At 46.3% G+C, this 23,323-nt stretch overlaps 1 protein-coding gene across 3 annotated transcripts in view; it reads left to right on the plus strand.

Annotated features, from left to right (window-relative positions):
• Positions 1-22,933, plus strand: part of DNAJC7 (DnaJ heat shock protein family (Hsp40) member C7) — a 33,164-nt gene extending 10,231 nt beyond the window's left edge. For 2 of the 3 annotated variants that reach the window (XM_059726946.1, XM_019476510.2), the window contains exons 2-14: positions 2,086-2,174; positions 2,771-2,895; positions 2,986-3,099; positions 3,796-3,870; positions 6,326-6,444; positions 8,903-9,056; positions 9,838-10,002; positions 11,304-11,395; positions 12,842-12,915; positions 14,134-14,280; positions 14,551-14,703; positions 15,301-15,363; positions 17,068-22,933. In XM_059726946.1, the coding sequence (XP_059582929.1) occupies positions 2,086-2,174; positions 2,771-2,895; positions 2,986-3,099; positions 3,796-3,870; positions 6,326-6,444; positions 8,903-9,056; positions 9,838-10,002; positions 11,304-11,395; positions 12,842-12,915; positions 14,134-14,280; positions 14,551-14,703; positions 15,301-15,363; positions 17,068-17,105 (1,408 nt within the window). In that variant the 3' untranslated portion in view covers positions 17,106-22,933. Of the gene's footprint in view, positions 1-817; positions 850-2,085; positions 2,175-2,770; positions 2,896-2,985; positions 3,100-3,795; positions 3,871-6,325; positions 6,445-8,902; positions 9,057-9,837; positions 10,003-11,303; positions 11,396-12,841; positions 12,916-14,133; positions 14,281-14,550; positions 14,704-15,300; positions 15,364-17,067 lie in introns of those variants that run through there. The other variant, XM_006264551.4, reaches the window with a different exon arrangement.
• The last annotated feature ends 390 nt before the right edge of the window (positions 22,934-23,323 follow it).

Consider the following 23,323-nt stretch of genomic DNA (forward strand, 5'->3'; position numbering starts at 1 on the left):
TCAGGCCTCAAAGCATACTTACCACAGTGGTAGTTGAAGTTTGCCAGCAGTTAGGCAGATCAATCACCTTACCTCTCCTTAGGAGTTATGGGAAGTGGGCAGCCAAAGATGCGATGCAGGGGCTTCCTGATCTGTTCACCCTGCATCCCTATCCTGCCAGGTTTGGCATTGTTAGAGCTGTTTGCAGTGGTGTTGGATTGCTTGGGACTTCCAGGAGAAGTAAATCACTTCTCCTGGTAAAATGCCTTGCCGAGTCTTTGGTCGTTTCGTTAACTCTCCACACTTTGGTTTTCTGAAAGTGGAGACAGTTGGCTGACGACTCTCTGGAGTGATCTGAGTATCTAAGCCTCTGAATGTAACTGCTCTGGCAGGCTGGAATGTCCCATTAGCTATTTTAGTTCCAACAGCTTCTACGCCACGGCTACTGGGAAATCTATATTCGGATCAGTTGGCCGGCATTTCCTTTATAAGGAATAAGGTGACTTGTGCTAGTCGACTACACTCCTGGTGTTAAGGAGGCAGTCATTTTTGGGTGCAACTAATATCCGCGGCTGGACTAGCCCAGTACAATAGCAGTCAATGCCAGAAGGACATAACATTACTGGAATCCTGGATTGTATCACTAATGGTTTTTGATCGTTAAGTTTGTAGTCTGCAAACTTGTCCTGTTGCTCTATCTGGGACTTGTTTTCCTCTGAGGATGAGGTATTAAGTGTATGCTGTGGGAGTTGGTGTGGAAGGACTAATCATTGGAAACGTCAGATGCGTTCATTTCTGTGGTTTTGGGTGCAATGGTGAAGACCCAAAGGCTGTTGTGCCAGTGTTGGTTGAAATGCTTCCTAGAACAGGGTGAGTTGCATCTTTTAATGTCTGTTTCATTATTATCTTCCTCATTAAACAGTGTAGAAAGGGTGGGCAGAGAAACATTCTTGTGTAAATTTTTCAGCACAGATTTGGGGACCCCAGAAAGCTGAACTCCTGGGACTGCCCAAATAGCCAAACTCTCTGTTTTGTTGCCTCACAAGACTTGAGAGGTTTTTCTGAGAGATGTCACTGCTTTGGAGCAGGCAGTTACAAGTTTCAAGCCTTGGTATGAACGAGCAGCTGGGATGTGGGAGAAGGAGCATTTGTAAATATAGATGAATGTGGCTTTTTCAAGAGCAGAAAATAACAGCAAACACAGTGCTGGGGCCCAGCTCCACCTGATTTACGCCTCCTCATGCACGGAATTTGTCCCTCGCTGCAGCGTTTCCTGAAGTATGCAATGCCAAGGACTTGCTGTGGGGATGCGGAGCGCTGCCAGGACAAGCTCCCAGTGAAGCTGCCCTGCTAACCTAGCAAAGCTGAAACAGGGAGTGCAAAGCAGAAGTGGGGAGGACTGTTTGCTTGCAGGGGAGCTAAGCTTTCATGTGCTTTTATTTATGTTACACATGTCTTGCATTTAAACCTATCCCTGCAAACGCTTACTTATAGGAGTAAAGACTCTTCCTGGGCCTGCCCCTGAGAGAAGTGCTGGGCCCCCCCATAAACTCTGCCTAGTAGCCTCAGTCCTCATTGATTTAAAGAGGAACTCTTGGGTATATGCATCATTGGCCACTTTCTGGAAAGCATTGAGCTGGTCCTGAAAGATGGTTACCACCGTCTGTTCTTTGTTGATTTCAGTGGGGGGGGGCACACAGCACCTCGCGGGCTGCAACTGGTATGCACTATAAAAGTGCCTGCAGCTGCTTTCTCAGAACTGTGGAGCAAATGCTCTCCAGTGCTGAGCCAGCATCAAGAAGACCACTGGTGCAGCAAGAGGAAGGATGCGCACAAGTGGTCTTAACCTATTACTGGGTTCCTGTGATCCTATGCTGACCTATGAGCAGTCAGCTGCTTGTGGCTCCAAGAAGCGATTCCAGCACGTAGGGATGCCCACTTCTTCCATGAATGCCACATATGGGACCTGACAATAAGCCTTATGCTGGTAGAGCAGCAAAGAGCTGTCCTAGATCAGCTAGGGATCAGATTCTGGGTGCTGGTCACTCTAAAGGGTCTCTCCAGTCTGGTTGTCGCCTTAATGTGTGATGTTTTACTTCCTTGCAGAGAAGCAGAATCTTTCAAGGAGCAAGGAAATGTTTATTATGCCAAGAAAGATTACAATGAAGCATACAACTACTACACAAAAGCCATAGGTGAGAGTGACTTGGGGGTGGTCATGGCCTTGCTGAATCCTGTCCCTGAAAATCAAAACAGGTTATGGATGAAATGTATGGAGTATCAGTGGAATGGGGCAGCCAGCAGCACTTGCCGAAACCTTTTTGTATTGTCACAGTGTTGGGCACATGTTAGTTATCCTTCAAAACCTCACTGGATTGACTGTAAAGGCTCATGAGAGATGGGAGTGGCTATAGCACTGCAGAGCAGTATTTCTGCATCTGATCCACCTGTGTAGTTTGGCTTTGAGCTCCTTCAGGTTGGTGCAGTGGTGGGAAATAAAAGCATTGCTCTCTTCCCTCCTGTATATGATCACTAATATTCCCCAGGCTGATCTCCATAGGCTAGCACACTTCATGTGATTTCTTATGTGTGCTTGAACGGTTCTTAACACAAGAGGGCCCTGGTCCCAATTTGGCTCCTTGGGTGACCCCCGTATAAAAGCATTCAGGTAGTACCAACCTAAACTTGCAGCCAGGGAATAAGCATTTGAATTCAGTATGATCCCTCAAATGTACTTCACAATGCAAGTAGCTCTTCATATTATGTTAATCATGATGTAACTTTCCCACAGATATATGTCCTCATAATGCCAGTTATTATGGCAACAGAGCTGCCACCCTGATGATGTTGGGGAGGTTCCGGGAAGCACTAGGAGACTCCCAACAGTCAGTCAGATTGGATGATTGCTTTGTAAGGGTACGTGAACAGCCATTTTGGTACATCTCTCGCTTGTGTTTGGAGCCCCTTGTCCACAGCTATTGCACTCACTTCCCACTGTCTTCTCAGGGGCACCTCCGGGAAGGGAAATGTCACCTCTCTCTAGGAAATGCCATGGCTGCCAGCCGCTGCTTTCAACGGGTTCTAGAACTGGATCATAAAAATACTCAGGCGCAACAGGAGGTAAGAAACACTCTTTCATCAGGGCCATGCAGGAGAGTGGAATTGAGAGCTGTGAGAGGCATTCAACAATAAATTGCAAATCAAATCCAGACTGGGTTAGTAGTCCTAGTCACTGTGTGTGGTGATGTAGCAGGAGAGATTAAATTAGGTGCAGGTGGTCAGACAGCTTAGTCTCTCCAGGCTTCTCCTGAATATGGTCTCCTTATCCAAGAGGCCTGGGGGCTCAGCTGGTCTTTCATTCAAGCACCTACTTTGAACGCCTTCAGGAGAAATTTGGATGTTTATCCTGTGGGGATCCTATGACCCCTGCTGACTTCCTGCCCCTGGGGCAGGAGGCTGGAATCGATGATCTTCCGAGCTTCCTTCCAGCCCTAATGTCTTTGAAATCCCTGGAAAAAAAGGAAACTAGCTGAGCAAAAGGAGTAGTAGTGGTTAGCAGTAGAGTGGAGAGATGGGTAGACTATGCCTGCAGTCTTGCTGCCAGTCTTGTTCTTGGGCTGTTGTTTACAGGCCTTTATTCCCAGGGGTATCAATCCAGCCTTGATTTGCCTGCATTGAAGAAGCAAGCTTAGCTTTGGAATAGTATTGCTCCCTGGCCAATAACACTTCATACTTTGGTTTTTTGAGGGTTAGTGGTTTAGCCCTATGGCGGAGTTGCAGAATGGTAGAAGATGACTTTTCTCTCCTATTTTTCAGTTGAAGAATGCCAGTGCTGTCCTGGAATATGAGAAAATAGCTGAAATAGACTTTGAGAAACGAGATTTCAGGAAGGTAAAATCAATACGCGTGTTCTGTTTTGTAGTATTACCAGAAGCAATTTCTGTTCTGGCTAGTGGAACAAGAATTGTGAAATGTGTGCACGCTCTCGTGCTTTTGCACACATGTTCTCTTGCACACTCTCTTTCTCTGTATAAGCACAGGACCTCAATTAGAGTGAGAGAAGGCAGTGATTCCATTTTCTGCTATGTAACATTCATGCTATGGGGGGAAAAATGGGCACCTTGCAAGTAGTATATATCTAAATGATGTCTCTAACTGGTCTAGTACTAAATAGACAAAGAGAAAACAGGCTAATTGGCTTCACCTGAATCTTCTTGGCTCTTAATAGGCCTGGGTTGACCGTGGGTGGACTGCTGGGTATCAAAGAGAGGGTTTTCCACTAGATTATATTCCCAGCAGCTATAGATCAAATATTGCTGCTGCTTTTTTTTTAATGCCCAGGATTCCTATCAGTCAGCTGTCTTCATAATGACAAAGGAAGGTTCTTTGCCAGTGTTCCATCAAGGATGTTTGGCAGGAGGTGCAGGTCTATTAAGGGCATTCTTCAGTGTTATTTCTAAGGGTCTCGCACCCATTACATGTATTGTGCTTTATAAGGGAGTTTAGTATGACAAAAACCAGATGGCCGCATGTTCACACTGCTTGTCGTGCCAAAAAAAATGGCTGATCAGACATAAAAAAAATGGTGGATCCTCAGGAAAAAAAAGTTTCTGTTCCTTTGTCAATGGAAGCTTTGTCTATCACAGATTTAATGTGGATGCAGGCCCTGAGAGACACCCCCAGTATCCCACTGTGCTTCACTCTCCCTTACCCCCATCCAGCAAGGTGAGCTCTCAAGGCTGCCTGCAGGAACTGGGGGATGGGGTGCAGTGGTGGCAGGGGTTGATCAGGCAGTGCAAACCACCTGATAGGCCCTTGCCACACCGTGGGTAGCTCTGGGTCCCACTGCCCATTAAAGCACCAGAGAAGAGACTGTCTGCTGCCTTAGCAGTCTCTGGTCTTGGGCTGCTGGTATCCAGGAACTTTTAAGGGCTGCCGGTGCTTTAACTCTTCGTACTGGTTCTGGCAAGCCTGCTCACTGACAGGCTTCTCTAACGTAGGGGGAATTAAGAAGCAGTCCCTGTCACCCCCTAGCTGACGAGTTCACCTTTGTGGCAACTTTGTCATGGTCTACCCATGGGTGCTGTGCACTTGTGGCCACACACCTTATGCTACTTTCCTGTAGCTTAACAGAAATCCACCAGTATCCATAGTGCATCTGCCAGAGCCCTAATTCTCCCTCTGTCTCCCATGGGTTGTGGCCAGATGGAGCTTGTGCTGACTGATCTTAACAAAAATATTAGAATGAAATCTGAAATGCCAGTTTGCCCCTTGCCCCTCACCTGCAAGTTATGCACACATCCAGTAGCCTTTAGTGGATGTATATAAAGTTAGTGCTTGGCCCAGGGCAGGAGGCTTCCTTCCCTTCATTGTAAACTCAAGGTCTCTGTTGTTTGGAAGCAGTTACTGAGGCCAAAAATGCCTGCAGGAGAGAGTCTTGAAGTCTGGCTCAGGATCCCATAATGGTAAATCCCAGCTCTGCCTCTCTTGAGTGCAAATTGCAACTGGAATGTCTTGGACAACCTGGAGTTTCTATCTACTCTGCCCATGTCTTGTGTTCGGGGTTTCTTCATCTCTTTCTTCTCCCTTTGCTAGGATGTATGTATGAAACAAAATCTTTGTCTCTGGAGAGCTGCTTCAGCTCCTTCCCCACCCAGAAGGCATCAGGGTCCTCGATCTGTAGCATCTCAGTGCTCTCCACAGCAACTAATTATGATGTCACAAACGAGGGATTGAGAGCCAGGGCATAGGAGCAGATGAACCTTAGTGGAACAATGATCCTGTTCTCATGCAGCTGTCCCCACCAGAGAAATAAGATATGGAAAAGACCTATTAGGTCACTCAGGCCACTACAGTCAAGCCAGTGCAAGATCGGTCCCTGCACTGTATCCTCTTGTGTATTGTCCAGTCTGGTTCAAGCTTTTTCAATCTATTGAATTTCTGCCATTTCCCACACACCCTAGCCATGGAGTGAGAAATGCAGGGAACACAGAAGCAGAATTGTCTTCTCTTCAGGTTTTCTTCAGTGCCCATCACCATCATGTTAGAAAGCATAAAGGGAATGGGTTTCTTCTCTAGGTGTCCCATGTGACCTTCATTGGTATATGTGATGCTGCATAACACCTCTTAGAAACACAGAGGGAGCTATAGATTTGTACATGTGAAGGGCCCGTAGAATCGGGATTTCTACTGACTTACATTTGCAGCTACTGACCATTCAGGCATCCGGGTTTTCACATGCCTGTGTCCTGAAGGAAAAAAAACAACCAACCCAGCCAGTATGGCTGTGGTGATCTGGGCCTGAGGCTGTTGGCTTTGTTTCCATTTGCTTTTCTTCTCTCACTAGGCTGTATTTTGCATGGACCGTGCTTTGGAATTTGCCCCTGCCTGTCACCGGTTCAAAATCCTCAAAGCTGAGTGTTTAGCGTTACTGGGTCGCTATCCAGAAGCACAGTCTGTAGCAAGGTAGGAATATTCTTCAGATCTGGAATTGTCGACTTGCTAAATAATCACTGGGGCGCAATGAGCCAGCAAATCTCAGCCCAGGATGAGTCTGTTCATCTTAAAAAGCCCTGAGTAAAGGATTTGGGGGCAGAAGCACTGAGCTAGTAACTGAAGTCTTTTCTAATACAAGGTGTGATTACGAGGAAGGACAGATGTTAGCATTTAGTGCTCTGCCATTTGGTCTCATTAGGCTACCCACTTAATAACCATGCTAGGTCCTTAATCCCAATGGGTTACTTACTGTCCTACTTAAACAAGCACTGCATTTCCCTGCATGGCGTCTGTGTCACAAGCTTGGCCAGGAAACTCATTTCCTTGGTGCGACAAGACTATTTTTGGAACCTGGGAGGGCTCTGTGGTGGCAGCTGGGAGGCAGAGGTTTTAGGTTAAACAAGGGGTGAGGACAGCCACAAGGGGCAGAAGACAGGAAGTGGTGTTCTTGAGCAGTAGCCAGGAAGACTAGGTCAGGATAGCTGTCAGCAGGGGAAGTTAAATATGGTTAGGGAAATGGAAGTGAAAGCCTGTGATACTCTGGGCAGAGCTGGTTTAAGAACAATGCCATGCTAAATAAACTAATACCTTTAACCCCGTTCTCAACTGGGGGTCCCCCTGGGGAGCCATGAGTAGGTTTCAGGGGTGCCATGGGACTCGGGGAACTAGCACGATCGTGATCTCCAGGGTCAGCTGGGGCAGCCCATACGCAGGCTGAGCCTGCTGCCACTGCCAGGTTCATAGAAAAATACAGATTTTCTCTTTTAAAGGAGAAAATCACGAATTCTTCTTTACAGGAGAAAACTGCGGGAAACAGTTTCTCCTTGCAGACTGGCTGAGTTCCAGCCTGCAAGGGGCTGCTTGGGGCTGGGGGGAGCGGGAGGAGGCTGATATGGCTGGGGCACCATGTGCATGTGTGTGCATGCACACATGCATGTAGCAGCCAGGCAGCAGTGTAGAGCAGCTCCTTCAGCTCCTCACAGGTAAGTTTGGGGAGCAGCAGGGGAATAAGCGATGCATCAGGGGGCCAACGGTGGGCACATGCCTTCTCTCTGCCCTTCCCCCCCAAATTCTGGTCCCACATGGGGCTGCAGCCTGGCTAGACCAACCAGCAGGACAGGGAGGGCAGAACAGGGTGGCAGGAGTTGTTGCCACTTTAACCACTAGGACCCCTGCAGCAGCTGTACTGCCAGCACCAGGAGGAGTAATGGATTGGGGGGGCCCACAATGCCCTCACCACCTCCTGCTGCCAGAGGGGAGGTGCGATGGGGGGCAGCGTGGATGGCCTTGAGGGGAATCGTGGTACCTGGGCCATGCCCCCTCTTCCCCCACTGCTGTGGGTCAGGATTGAGGGGCACCAGGGGGCTGCAGGTAGGGAGTGAGGGGCACTGGCATGGCCAGGGGCCTGCAGGTCAGGAGTGAGGGGGGCCTTGGATCCAAAAAAGTTGAGAGCCACTGCTTTAACCTATGACAGTGATTGTCAACCGGAGGTATGTATACCCCTAGGGGTACTTAAAAAGGTCGTAGAGGGTACTGGGGGGCTCCCACCACTGTATGCACCCCAGTGGAGGCCGGGGGGGCACGTACACCCAATCTGTCCATGGGGTGGAGGCAGTTGTCACTGTGCACTAGGCTTTGCGCATTGCTGAAGCTGCCCACGGAGTGGTGTGACACTGTGCCTGCTGCTGTTGGGCTGCATAGCGCCCCATGCCCGCCTGGTGGCTGGACACACCTGGCATCACACTGCTCCCAAGGCAGCTGCAGCGGCGCACAAAGCCCAGCGCACAGTGGTAGCCACCTCCGCCCCACACACAGATCGGGGGGGGGGGGGGGGAGCAGGTGCCGGGGTGCACACAGCAGCGGGAGCCCCCTCTTCCTACCGGAACCCCTGGACAAGCCGCCTGATTTCAGATTGTCCCACGACTCAGCCCTGCCGAGGGCCCACTCACCCCACCCCCTGCCCCTGTCTGTACCCCACACCCTCCCTCACTACAGGGGCCTCGATCTGCCCCCCATGACCCTTTCCACTCTCCACAGACTTACCTGTTGGGCAGGGAGGGGCACGTATGCTCCCCTCCAAATAATTTTAATATGGGGTACATGAGCTGAAACTTTGAGACAGAAGAGGTACACTTGTTAAAAAAAGGTTGAAAACCTCTGACCTATGGCATTACTGTCATAACTTGGGGTAGTGAAGCTGATTCCCCACTGGTCTGTGCTGGTGTGTCTGAAGTCACAAATAAGGCTTCCTCTCCTGCACATCAAGATCTGGAAGTGGCTTTCCTCTTCCAAGGGACTCAGGTTTGGTCAGAAGGAGGTGAGGATGCCGACATCTTCATGGAAGCAGGGTCCAGGTGAGGGAAGCGGCAGTGCCCTGCATCAGTGAGATGGTTAAACCCAGTCCTGAGGATGCTTGTGACTCTTACAGTGACATCTTGCGAATGGACTCCACAAATGCAGACGCCCTTTATGTCAGAGGTCTTTGCCTTTACTATGAAGACTGTATTGAGAAGGCTGTGCAGTTCTTCATCCAGGCGCTCAGGATGGCTCCCGATCACGAGAAAGCATGTATGGCCTGCCGAGTAAGTAATGGATGTCAGGCTGGTTGTTTATAACTATCCTTCTGGGCCTGCTCCTGCAGTCCCTGTTCCCATTTCTGTTTTTCATCTCTTTCCTCCTTCTGAAGGCTTAAAATGCCCAAGAACCACAAAAACCTATAGCACATTGGGTCCTTCCTGCACCCCATCTGCTGCCTCTTTCTGGGATAGCTCCTGGAGGAAGGCAGTCTCTCTCATAGGCTATATCACTCTGCAAGCTGTCTCTCCCGGCTGTTTGTTTTCTGTTCAGGATTTCACCTTCCTCAGAGCTCAGTAGCAATAAGCCAGAGGTGGGCTCTTGTCTTAGATACCAGGTTTCTGGAGGCAGCTTGATTTCTAGTTAGGTTTAATGGACTGTCAAAATGTTAAGATTTACAGTTTGATTTGCATTGGAAGAGTTTCCTTCTTCATCCTCTACTTCAGTTAGTTCCCTATGACTCCCCTTTCCAGTCAGCACAGCATTTGGATCAGCTCCTTTATTATTGCTTTTTATTTTTGTTTTTTAATAACATGGTGTTTGCTGCTTTGGTGTGTTCTGACTGTGCCTTGTCCTCTTGTGGGGCATGGCTGGAACTGATCCCACCTGTTTCCTAGCAGCTCCCTTTGTGAAAGGCAAGGAGCCCAGCAGTGTTGGCGAAGCTGCTGCTTCTCTAGTTTTCTGGGGAATTTGGAAGTAGGTTAGGTGTATTGTAAGGCCTGATACAGCCAAAGAAGGGGGTTATGCTGTGGGGTAGCTGCTGTCCTCATTTGGTGTTTTATGTTTCAGAATGCCAAAGCACTTAAAGCAAAGAAAGAAGACGGAAATAAAGCGTTTAAAGAAGGAAATTATAAACTAGCTTATGAACTCTACACAGAGGCACTGGGGATAGATCCCAATAACATAAAAACAAATGCCAAACTCTACTGTAACCGAGGGACAGTTAATTCAAAGGTAAGATGTAGGTGAGGTTGCAGGTGGTCATCCACTGGGGGCTCTCCCCAAGGAACGTGGACTGCGCTGTAGAGAAGTGTGTAGGATGCCAGTGAGGGGCCACATGCATTCGGAAAGGAGGTGGGATGCTGAGCTTCTCTTTGGTTTCATCCAGTTTACTGATACTTTTCCACCCTGCTGAGCAGGATGGTCGCCTTCAGCATGGCAGGCCCTAAGCTTGGCTTTCTTGCTGGTGAAGGGACAGGGACTGTTCTGAATGGCAGAGGAAACTGCTGTCCCAAGCAAATGAGCCTTCTCCGTCAGGAAGGGCCTGTGAGGTTTATTTGCTTGTCTCTTGAGTAAGGAGATTCTGTTGCCTCTATTTTTTCAGTTTAAAAAGCAACTCCGGTTCAAGGGCTGCCTGTCGAAGGTGCCTAGGACTTTTGCTGCGTGCCAAAAACTATAGCAGCAAACTTATCTGACCTGGGCCATACCTACACCACAGCAATTGCATGCTCTGGTAGGACAATCCCAAGGCCACTCAAGACACCTAGTCTCCAGCATACATGAGAGCAGTGGGTGATCCTGCAGTGGGTATGCTTCTGCATTTGGACTGTGTCAGCAGAAATGTGTAGGTAGGGTGTGCTCTGGGTCATCTAGCTGAGGATGTGTTGCCACTATGGTGCAGCTGTGCCCACGGACAGCTTAAATTTGCCACAATTTATTCCTGATGGATAGAAATCCCTCTCCAACTGCCCAGCATCTATCAATGCTTACAGCAGTAGATGAGCATGGCTGCATGCCTAGAAGGTCAACAGACTTGAGGTACTTCAGACACTGGGGTGGTGCTGGGGAGCCACATGTGGCTCTGGCCGATATTGCTTTAAATTGGCAATATTTTTTCTTTTTTGTCTTGATTTTCGCAGTTGTACAATCCTGTTGGGAGTTAATGTGGGCACAGGCCTCATCTCCCTTCTCTTCCTCTCCCTCTCTTTCCAAGTACAGTACTTAAAAGCAGCAGCATGTGGTTTAGAAGAAGGCTGGTTTGCCAGTTCCAGCCAATTTTGAGCTTGTTCCTGTGAAGCAAAAGGTCTGTGACATTGGTAACAAGCAGAGTTCTGCAGAATTGTAGTTCATCTCCGGCTGCTATCTGGGGGAGAAAGGACCTTCACACCAAACAGCTGGGGGAGAGGTCTCTGCAAATGTTCCGCGAACCCCCATATATTTGCAGCTTTTGTTTTGCATGGGATTGTAGCTTTGTGTATCATACTCTGTTGTACCTTGGGAGTGGGGGAGCATTTAATAACTGTGTGGCTTTGTAGCTTAGGAAACTAGAAGAAGCAATAGATGACTGCACAAATGCAATAAAACTGGATGACACGTATATCAAAGCATATTTGAGGAGAGCACAATGGTAAGCAGACTTTGAGTGTACCGGGAAGATTTCCATTTGGGGACCAGCTGTCTGCTGAAACGCATGTTGCATGGGTAACACATTAGAGGCTAGTTTGGCTGGGATGAACAGCGTTTTGGGAAAATGACTTGAGTGCTCACAAGCTGGCCACATGTGCAGTAATGGAGGAGGCCGAGAGCCCCTGGCAGATAGGGACCTCGTGGTACTCTGTTGCTCCAACCACTGTTTGTTTTTGGATGCTATGGTTATTTTGGATGCTCTCCCTGAAAGCAGCATCCTGCCCAGAGTCTCACTCTGTTAATGTTCCTTTAAGACCCTGCTGCAGGGCTTATTTGGGCAGAAAGGGCGCACACTCAGTGGGAGACCTGCTTTTGAAATGGACTTTCCTGTCTCCCTGTGAAGCATTGAGACCATAACGTTCCTGCCCCTGGATCATGCTGCCACACTACACAGTGCTGAGAGATTAGGTCTTTGCATTTCCCATGTCCTTTCAAGAGAAAAACAAGTGTCTCCATGTCTGACCATTTCCAGTGAATGTAGCTGTGTGCCCTCCCCTTGTGAGCACTCAGAGCCTGCCTGCCTGCTGTGCTGGCCCTGAGGCGTGTTGCTTAGTCCTGGCAGGGAACTCATGTTCTTTTCCTTGTTGCTCTCACTCTGAAACTTGGCTGTTCCAGAGAAATTACTTCTTGAATGAGTAGGTTGGGGGGGGGGGGGGGTGTTAATGCTCAGAGCAGGGTTTTAATATTGGCAGAACTCTGCCCTGGCAAGAATTCTGCATGTCCTTCTCCTAGGCCTCTGGAGTTTCCCCTGAGCTATCTGGGCACTTGCTGCTGTGGACATGCCCTGGAGGGCTCCTCTTATCTATTTGCTAGAAGTTAAAATGCCTGACATTCCTTTAAAGTTTAGGCTTCTTCCACTCCCAGGACTCTAATATGGAGTAATGTGTTATGGCTAAAAATGTCCATCTGCCAATAAACAGCCATTGTTCTTCATAATTACTTACTCTATAAATGGAAATATCGCCCCCTTACCTTCCCAAGACCACAACTGCATGACTGTGCCAGCAGCTGGTGTTAATTCCTGCAAGTGTCAATGGTTGAGGTAGTTACTAGATTGATATTTTGCTTGGGTTCACCCTACCCAGTAAGACTGCAGGCTCAGACTGGAATCCAAGATACGGGCTCTGGCTACTATGACACCCTTCCTAAGTTATCCCTGAGCAGCATAGGAGTCTGGGCTCTGAGGTCCAGGTCTAACCAGCCCCACTGTTCCATTTCAGGCTGTGACAATTGCGATTGTCTGTGTTTCTGCAGGTCCCACCTGTATTGTTTCCTTACTGTGTTTATTGCTCCTGCACACTCATAATTTAACCCCCTGCCTGCACTGTGACTTTTCTTATTCTTTGTAAACTATATCTTTGTAACAACAGTTTTTTCCTTGCATTAGCTATATGGACACAGAACAATATGAAGATGCCGTAAGGGATTATGAAAAGGTTTATCAGACAGAAAAAACAAAAGGTAAGAGCATCAGTGCTTTCTTTATGCACTTTGGACCTGCCCCTAGATAGGGAGAGCAATGTTTCTGCTTTGATTTTTTTTTTTTTTTTTTCTTGTAAGGCAGGAGCGCCGATAAACACTTAATTGCCATTGTATGCTCTGACCTGCCACCCCCGATTCCAAAAGGATAATATTGGAAATATCCCCCGAAGCTCTCTGAAACACCTGCCTCATAGAAGCATGGGTGAGAGTTTCTCTCCCAATGTTGTGGGTGGCGGGGAGAGAGGTTGGTTTTATGGTTCAAGGCACTAGACTGGGATTCAGAATCTCTGGGTTCAGTTTTGGTTCTGCCACAGGCTCTGCAGGTTACTGAGAGAAGATCATTTAATTGCTCCGTGCTACAGGTTCTCTGTTAGTGCAAAACATGATTATTCCTACAGGGATACTGTGTGGATAACTTATTGGTTGAAAGGCCCTTGCGCTATGGCACCTGTATTTTTGTGAAGTATGACCCTGGCAGTGCTATAATGAACTACCCTTCATAGCAATAGGGCCATAATACTGCACAGGGGGAGCTACAGTGGCTTGGTACCAGGTCTTTAACTATTTATGGTCTTGACATTTCTCCTCATTTAACAACCAGACATGTTATGAGCAGTGCCTGGACCTCCAGGCACCCAGCAGAGGTGGAAATGAATGCAGCTGCTGAAAAAGCAGTTGGCATTGGATCACCTGGCAGTGGAATTCTTGAAGGAACAAAGAGGTGCTTCCCAAATGCCAGTGACTTAAAGCTCCTTCAGAATCCTAGTCTTCAACAACCCTTCATGTTGGAGTGCTGTCTGAAGTGAGCAGGCTGAGCACATTCATTTTCCATCGTGCTCAACAAAAAATGGCCTTGTCACCTTGTGACATTGCCTGACGATCAGAGCCATTACATTGACTGTGTGGCTTCATTGCACCAAGGGTAAAGCAAGAGAATTGTGTGAGAATAAGTAGAGTAGTTTAAGTCCAACATGAGCACTATTTTTGCTTTTGGCTCCTGAACTTATGGGGCATGTGTTTTCATATAACGGCTAGTGATGCTTAGACGCCAGGGTGTGTGGATGTTAGTGGAAACATGAATCTTTACTGGGGATAGTAAAATAAAATTAGCTTGTTTATTCTTTAACAGTGCTCTTCTGTTGCTCAAGGGTGTACTTGATATGATGTGCTCTCCTTCTGCACTGCTTTTTTTTCTAGAACACAAGCAGCTCCTAAAAAATGCACAGTTGGAACTGAAAAAAAGCAAAAGGAAAGACTACTATAAAATCCTCGGGGTGGATAAAAATGCTTCTGAAGATGAGATCAAGAAGGCCTACAGGAAACGTGCACTCATGCATCATCCAGGTACCCAGCAGCTGTACCCTGCTGTCACAGTGCAGCTCACTGCTTTGATTTCCAGAGAGCAGGGAACAAGTGGAAGAGAGAATTTCTGAACAAATAGTTTCTTTAATGGTCTGAGTTCAAAAACACTCACTGAGTTGAACTGCCCAAGTCCTCTTGCCATTCAGTGCTGTTAGTTCATAAAAGCCTAGGGTTGCCTGGAATGTATTGTGTTTCACAACTCTGCTTGGTAGTAATTGAAAGCTTCTTTCCTACCCATCTCCATACCCTCAGACCGGCATAGTGGGGCAAGTGCAGAAGTGCAAAAAGAGGAGGAGAAGAAATTTAAAGAGGTTGGTGAGGCCTTCACCATTCTGTCCGATCCCAAGAAGAAGGCTCGCTATGACAGTGGGCAGGATCTGGAAGAAGATGGATTGAATATGGGAGGTAGGTATCTCCAAAGTGTTCAGCAAAGATGAGCTTTGAAAGGAAAGGACAGGTCAGATCTGCCTTCTCTTCTAGAGGGGCTGTTCCTAATGCATGCAAAGCCTGCTGCTTTCAGTATCACAACACAAGTCTGGATGTTGGGGTCAAACACTGTTGGTATTTGGATGGGAAATCTCCAAGGTATGTTCCTGGGGTGGGGAACAGCCTTCCCTCTGATATTGGAGCACTGACTGACTAAGGTACTGGCTTCTTTGTAAATGGGTGCAGCTGCTGAAAGAACAGGACCTGATGCCTATCCCAAGAGTAAATGGGTTGATTCAGTGGATGCTGATGAATCCTGGCTCTAGACAGTACACTTGCTTGCACTGCTTTGGTAACTTCTCTTGGCTCCTGTTGTCTGCACTACCTCTCCTCACCTGTTCTCTGTAGTGCCTCTGTTTCATGGCAGGGTAAGGGGATAGAAAGGAGCCCTGTACACACTGCTTCTTTATCCATTTTCAAAGTGTTTTCTAGTCCTTTGTTTAGAACCCTGAAGTAACATGAAGCAGCTTTTTGTCCTTTCATGTTTAACTTGGAACTTTCTCTTCTCCCGTGTAGATTTTGATGCAAACAATATCTTCAAGGCCTTCTTTGGTGGACCTGGTGGCTTCAGTTTTGAAGGTAGGTGGAAATGTAATTTGATTGGTTTTGGCATTGTGCAAGCACTCTTGTCATGTCAGTGACATTAGGGTCTCTAGAATAGGTGTGCTGACTGAAAGGGATGTAATTTGATTTCCCTGCTGTCATGTATATCTGGTGACAGAAGGCTTTGTACAGTGCACCGGCTGATGGCTGCTTCTGACACTTGTATAGAAAAGGCTCCTGCCTCAAGTTGAGTGTGCAAGCTTTGCCTCTAATTGGTTCTGTGTTTCTAAGAATCAAGTTGACTGTTGCTTAGATACAGAATTGCTGTTGCTGAAGGTATGTATAGTTCTTAGTGTCTCCTTTTAGTCATGTATGACTGGAGCAATTGCTCTTGTTTCAGAAGAGGGGCATTTTTTGAGTTGGGCAGGGACAGTGGAAGGTCTGCTATACTCTGTGAGAAACATCTCTTCTCCCAGGGTTTGGATGATGATGTATCAGTTTCCTAAGCCCCTGGGGACAAAGAAGACACTTATGCTGCTGAGCTTCCTGTCAGCAGTTAGCCAACATTAATACATCCTGTAGGAACCTTTTTTGTGTGCTCCTGAGCTTTGGAAAGCCTCTCATGCCCTGTCTGCTGTTTGCTCTCACCCTCCTGGTCCTGCCTCGAGGCCAGGGGGCAGGCAAAATTCAGCCTGCCAGGCCTGTGGGGCCCCTAAAAAATGTAGAAAACTTATATTGATCTGCTCCTGGCTGCCTGTCAAAGATGACAGGAGCCAGGGGCTGTAGGACCCAGGGGAAGCTGGCAGGACTCAGTAGCAAGGCTGGCCCTCTCCAACACCTCCCCCCACCCCAACTGTGAGCCTCTGCCTGCCAGGGCTTTCACTGCTTCCCTGCACATCACCTGGCTGCTCCAGCACCACATGGCCCCCAACTGCATCACTGGACCCTGGGAGCACATGGCCTGCTCTGTACCCGAGGGCCAGGAGTGAAAGGATGCATGTGTGTTGTTTTTGTTGTTGTGTGTGTATGTAACTTTCTTAATGTTTTAGGGGCCCTGCGGGCTGGATAGAATGGCCTGGTGGGCTGAACCTGGCCCACAGGCCGCATTTATCCTGCCCCTAGCCTAGAGGCAGGACCAGGACAGTGAGAGCAAACACACCCATAGCCCCCCACAAACCTATACCCACCCCTCCATGCCCCCTGCCCCCCCAATATACAAGTGTAAGACTTCATGTTAAGCTATTGCACCATCCCCTCTATGTACACTACACAAATGCATGTAAATCTGGAAAAAAATATTTTTTGAAATCAAACTCATGAATGTTGTGGATTTTCACTTTTTAGAATATAATTTGGTATGTTTCTGGTTCTGAGATGGCAAAACCCTTTGCTGAAAGGAGTACTTCCTGGGGCAAAGGGAGGGCCTTCTGGTGGCAGAGGTCAGGCATTAGGGGGTGGGACTTCCCATTACATAATGGCAACCGGGGGCGGGGCACCTGTCAAGGGGCAGAGCTACTGATGCAGCCCTCGACAGCTTGCCCAAACTCGGTAAGCAGCCCTCTGCCCGGAGTAATTGCCCACTCCTTCTCTAAGCCCTTTAATTACCAGCATTGAGCCTGTGGCAGCGTTCACTCGGGGTAGATTGCAGGGAGCCCATTTCTTGGGTTTGTGGAAGGTGGGATTTGGAGAAGTATTACAAAGACTTGCAAGCACTAACATTTCTCCTCATTTCTCTTCCAGCTTCTGGGCCAGGAAATTTCTTTTTTCAGTTTGGCTAAAACAAAACCAATCCAAGCCCTACACATCTCTGATCTGCTTGTTTTAACCTCAGATATGGACATACTTAGATTCCTTCCTTCATCATGTCTCATTGTACTTAGAGCAGTTTCATTTTCTCAAATTGGAGACCTCCATTTTGTGTGCTTTGTGCGTGAAGAGGAAACCAGCTTGGGGGGGAGGGAAGGTTTGTGAATTTTGTTTTACTGTTAACTTTATTAAAAAAAAAAAAAAAAAGAAAAATAAAAGTTTTGAATCTTCTGGTCCCTCCATGCTGGCCCATATTTTTCAGACTGTACCTACTCCCAGAGTGAGGGGACTTCCCTGAAGGTCATTCTCCTGGAAACCCAGCTTGTGTCTGGGAGGGGAGGGGGATGCCTTATGCTTTTTTTTTGGTTGGCTTCAGATGCAGGAGGGCAGCACACATGGGTTTCTAGTGACTTGTAATAATTGACTCTTGACAATATTTTTGTGACATCCAGTCAAACTACATCCCATCTGCCATCTGTAATTGCACTTACCATGGTTGTACCAAAATGGTACATTTGGGCATTAAGTGAAATGACAAAGAAGAGTGTGATCTTAACGCTTTCATACCAGAGAAAAATGCTTCTTCAGATTTGTGTGGGCAGCTGTTAAGAAAGCACTCCTTACAGTGCAGCTCAGATGCAAGGGCTCTGATGTTTCTACTCCACAAAATTGTCCATTTTCTTTAACGGGATATTTAATTTGTTCTGTTTAAATTTCTTCCTGAAATTCCTGTTCTTGTGATTAATCCATTTTAGCATATGTACTGAAGCTTGATTTTTGTTAGGTTTGGTTGGGTTCTATAATCCAAAAACACACCCTCTATGATTTTCATGTCATCTCTTCTGAGCTTTGAAGAAATGCCGAGGGTATTCAGGTTACTGATAATTTAAAATACAATTATTAAGCATGTGCAGGGTGCATTGGATACGTGTCTGGAAAGTGATGTCTAGTTGCTAACTGAGATGACTCATGCTATGGTGTTGAAGTGGCAGTAAAGAGTAGCTTCCAAACCTAATGAAGCAAGGCAATGCCAAGACAAGGAAGAATCTCTGAACTGATAGCCTATGACTTGCCCTACATGTCTCTTCAGGTCAGGACAGGAGATAATGATGAGTTCAGGTAGAAGCTATTTGGGGATGCCCCCTTTCTAACTCAGGATTGGCTTGCGCTTGTAGTGCTTTCTGACTTCTCACATGATTGTTTTTTCTGCTTTACCACAACCTTGGTGTTGCACCAAGATGCTGGCTCAGGGAGGATATCATGTGTTTGAAGAAATGAAAATCCCAAGCTATACCTTTTTGACATGGTAAAGAGTTGGCATAAATAGAATCATCTCCGTTAAGTAGATACTCCACCCAGGTTAGATATCTCTGAAGTAGCTTTGGAGCTTTGTTCCATAGCTTGTTTAACTGCTGGGATTTTTGATGGTCTCTACTGCAGACATGGAGCTGGAGGGTGTTTGGGTAAAATCGGTAAATAACTGGTAGAAAACCGAGCAGCTCCAGTCACAAAATACAGTGTTCTGCTCCCATAATTTTGTTCTAAATTACAATTGCCATAGTATAGTGATGATTGAAAAGCTACTTTCTGATCGCCTGAGAACAGAGGCATGTATAAACAAATTGAAACATGTCTGTACTTTGGTTTTGGAGGAATTGGGTACTAGCTTTTGCTCTAGCCAACCTGGCTGACAAATTTAATGTGTCCACAAAAAGTAATGCTTCCCACTAACTCCTTTACAAAATCCTGTACTGGAATTCATGCATCTCTGTCCTGCCTTCCTTCTAGCCAAGAGCTAAACTAATCCTCTCCTGCACTTGGCAGGAAGGTTGCTATATTGCAGTGCAAGGTGTTCTTTCCGTGTCATGGTTGTAAACGAATTGCGCTGTGCTGCCACCAAAAACTTTGTCATGCTGCTGTCTTTACCAGGTGCTTTGACAATCTGCTTCAATTGAAGAAAAGGATAAAGGGCCTAATCCCACTTTAGGAGAACTAATACCAGCAAAGGCTATTTGCTCAAAATTCAACTTTTGAAATGAGCCAGTGTTGAGTCTCATTGCAGAAACAAGCCCTCCTGGTGTCTTTATTTTTCCCCCTCCCATGCACCAGCTTGATGGACCTGCTCAGGTTACACTGGTGCAAAGGAGAGGTAACTAAGACCTTCACATCTTGTCAACTCCAGCATGTTGAATGTTTGGGAGGAATTTAAAAAAAAATGGTTGTTGCCTATTGAAATTATACTCTGGTTTTCATGGTACTCTTGTAAATCAAAGTGTACAGGACTGATCATTTCAATGGGACACACTGGGTTGTGAATGCTATCATCTTGTGTTTGTTCTTGTTAGCACCGCACAGTTTGGAATTGGCTCTCAGATTATCACTATGGAGACCTGCTTCCTGCTTTCTGGCAGTGTGGCCTTTCTTTAGTAAGTGTCAAGGAAACAGACTTCCCCCCCAACCTCTCAAATTTAGAAGGAAAGACCATTCTCTGAGGGACAAAAGAGGAATGGATGTTCTCATGAGAGAGGAAATACACACAGTAGGTATTTATGTAAACTACATGTTTGTATGATATAATGTAGCGAAAATTAACATGGTGAGTGCCAAGCCTTTTTTAAAAAAAACCCATTATATGGTTAAAAGTGAATGCACATGGATGTTCACTTTTGCAGAGTGCATTATAATGTTAATGGAATTTAGTAACTATACTGTTACCTCAGGACAGTGGCAGAAGAGCACGGTGCTGTTACATACACTAGACCACCTTCTCGTATTAGCACAGTTTGGAGAGACGGACGCTTTTGTTTCTCTTAGAAAATACTTGCCAAGATGTGATTTTTTTTTTATTTTTTTTTTTAATTAAACGCTGCATTTCACACACGACCAATATTGGACATAATTATTTATAGATCTTGTTTCCTAGAGTCAAACGGGGCACCTTAAAACCATTTGTCTGGCTGCTATACCTATCCTAGTGTCTCCCCTTGCTTCCAGTGGCTTGCTGAGGTCCAGGATGCAGGGATTTACCACTGTCATAAGCAGCAGGTATCTTAAACAGACAATATGCTCAAGTATTTAAGTTGTAGAAAGCAAAACAATGTCAGTGGTGTTCCCAGAACATGTAATGCCGTAGAAAAACAGATTAAATAGGCTACATGTGAAGCTGTACTCCCTGTGATTTATTTTTTTTTTCCCCCTATGGGGTACAGGTTGTATTTCATATGTGAAGAGACTGGTGTTCAAAGCTCCTGCTCTTAATGCAACAAAGAAGTGTGTTAGGGTGGGTTTTTTCTTCTTTTTTTTTAATTTAGTCTCCATAAGAGTAAATTAATGAAAGTTTTATTTCTGGTATAACAGCAAGAGCCTTAAACTGTTTGCTTGGTGGCATCTTGAGTCACTTTCCAGAACATGTCCTTGTGGACCCTCAGATTAAACAGCTGCTTTTCCTTGGCCTCAAATCTGAGTGGCTCTTGTTACAGCTTGCGTATCATCACTCAGGCCTCTGCTATTTGGGATCTAACTAACATTCCTCTTGAGCGGACATGTGCCAAAATAGAGCCTCTCCCCCACAGCTGTAATGACTCTGGGGATTGGCAGGAATAAAGTTAAGTTATGCAGATATGACTATATACAGGGCTAATGAAGAAAAATGTGCCATTTTTTTTAACATAGCTTTATGCAAGGGAACTGACAAGAGTAGACACTTCATTGAAGAGATGAGGGATAGCTGAAATTGTTACTGACAATATGGGGTGTAATCTAAAGAAAAATACCTGTGCATGGAACATCTTAAGTCCAAACCAACCTACTGGCATAAGTCAAAGCATCTTCTATTGCAACTCAAAAAGGCATTTGCAGAAATGCAGGAGACATTGAGCGTTAGGCCCTCCCTGCCGTGCTTGTTTGATGTTCCACTTCTTGGCCAAAATATGGAGTATGAGTTGCATGTAGATCGGGCTCAGACACAGCCCTATTCAAAATAAAAGAAGTAATTGCATTCCTTGAACTAGGAGCACATCCATTCTAATGCTTGTGAGGTCTTGCAAGTGGAGTGCGTGTGGCCTAAACACTAATATGCCTTTCACACAGGCTTTTCTTGCCAAAAATTATAGGTCTATTGGCTGTGGCTGCTGCAGGGGTATCACTGGCTTCCAGTCCTCTCCAGCCATCAAGAGAACTGAACTCTTCTAACCTAAGTTGTAAAGAGCAGGAAGATGTCATGCAGTTTCTTGGGCTCTCTGCAGGGGTTTCTGCTATGTAGCAAAGTGCACTATTCTGTCTGCATGCTTGGGAGGTTTACTCCAAGGGTGGACTTTTAGTAGAGGCCAAGGCTTGTGACTGTTTTGTGAATAACTGCATCGGTGCAGCCTGCAAAAGGGTTGGGAGCAAAAGGATTAAGTACTCCACATCAGCAATGTGAGTCCTGCTGCATGCTTCTGTCTGGCTAGAATGAGGGCTGATCACCGTTGTGCCGCAGCTTGTTTCCTGTCATGGAGACTCACTCAAGTGATGCACCCAACTGCACTGCTCTGTTGATCCACCTGTGTGCTCTCAGGCTGTGCCTAGCCAAGTTCTTCTTTAGCTAATTGAGTGATCAAACCACTTGGCCCATGCAGTGGCTTGCTCTTCGTTCAAAATCACTCTCTCAGTTCAGTAGCAAGTTAAGCAGTTCACCTGCTTCAAGCAGGCTTGGTGTTGTTCCAGGTTAAATTGTGCCTTGTGGCCCCTGCCCAGACAAAGCAAGCTCAGAAATCCAAAGCTCCATCTTGCTCTTACAGGGAGTGCTCTAACTGGAACTGAAAGCTGGCACGACTAGTGACAGCATGGTCTGTGACCCTGCTTTACGTGTCGTAAGCCACTGATGGCACTACACCAAGTCATCAGAATAGGTAGAGAGATGTGCAATGGAAGCCTAAGTAGTTTGGTAATGTTTCAGCTTTATTTCACCTAGTTTTCCCTCCCAACATATGCAGACAGAAAGACAAGCTGCTGCAGCCCCCTCTCCTCCCACCAATAACTTCAGGGTAAGCCAATCACTTGGGCATGCAAGTAATTTTTGAACAGGAGTTCTTGTTTTAAAGCTTTTTAGCTGGAAAAAACAAGATAGAACGTTATTGGACTAAAGCTGTGGTAGCACCAGTGGAAGCTGAGGAATTACCACAGCTTGCCTCTGCCTTCTTGGACTGGGTATGCAACTTAACTGTAGACCATAGCCTCTCTTAGAATGACTATCCCGTCTTACTCCCTGCTTTCACTTAATAGCTCATGCTACGGAAGAGACAGAAGAGTGTGAAACTGTTTTAGAGTACACAATGGCAGCCCGAACACCTTCATTGCATGCATACCTGCTTTATTGTAAAGAAATTAAGGAGTACTAAAGACAAAAGCAGACGCTGATGTGAAGCCACCTGGAGAGGACACTAGCCCCCATGCAATGGTCTTATTTAACTGAATTTAAGGAATGGATTCTATGTTTACCTCATTGTAAAGTTGTTGCCTTTCCATTGAGAGGAAAGGATGCTGCATGAAGCAATCCAGATGCTAGATTTGGTTCCCCTGACATTCAGCCCTCTAAGGTAGGCTTCACATCAGTATAAATACTGTCCCTCTTTGGACCCTTACCTTTCTAGGATGTGAATGGTAAAAATGTGAATATTTGTTGTTTACTTCATTAGACATAATTCAAAATGATGTGTTTATATGCAGAATCTCAATCAGACTGAAGCAAAACCATATGCAATTGGTTTACTTTATTATAAACTGTATATGATGTACAAACTAATAAACATTTAAATGAGGAGAGACTGGCTCTTGTTCTTGCACAAACAGATGAATATGGTGCTCCAACCACAGCACGTTTCAGCGTTGGACTCAATGTTGTTTTTGGACTAGTTAGTCATGCTGTTACTTTGCTCAAGGGTGAGGGGGTTTTCAGCATGCTCCCACCATCTCTTGCAAGGCTTGTCCTGGGGTAGATGTCATTAAGGAAAAGACTATCCCCAACTGTCCCTCAAAGATTAAAGATGTGGACAAAGTACTTGGCTAGAGAAGGCCCAGCTGAACAGGAAGTGATCAGCTTTAATGTGGAGCTCCCACTGTGAAGCATAGTAGAATCTACTCAGCTCTTGAGTTGGGTCCTGGGAGAGATGGGCAGCTTGGTTTTCTGCTCCAGTTGAGGGAAGACTACCTG

This window comes from Alligator mississippiensis, chromosome 4 (assembly GCF_030867095.1).
Source record: "Alligator mississippiensis isolate rAllMis1 chromosome 4, rAllMis1, whole genome shotgun sequence".
Taxonomy (NCBI): domain Eukaryota; kingdom Metazoa; phylum Chordata; order Crocodylia; family Alligatoridae; genus Alligator; species Alligator mississippiensis.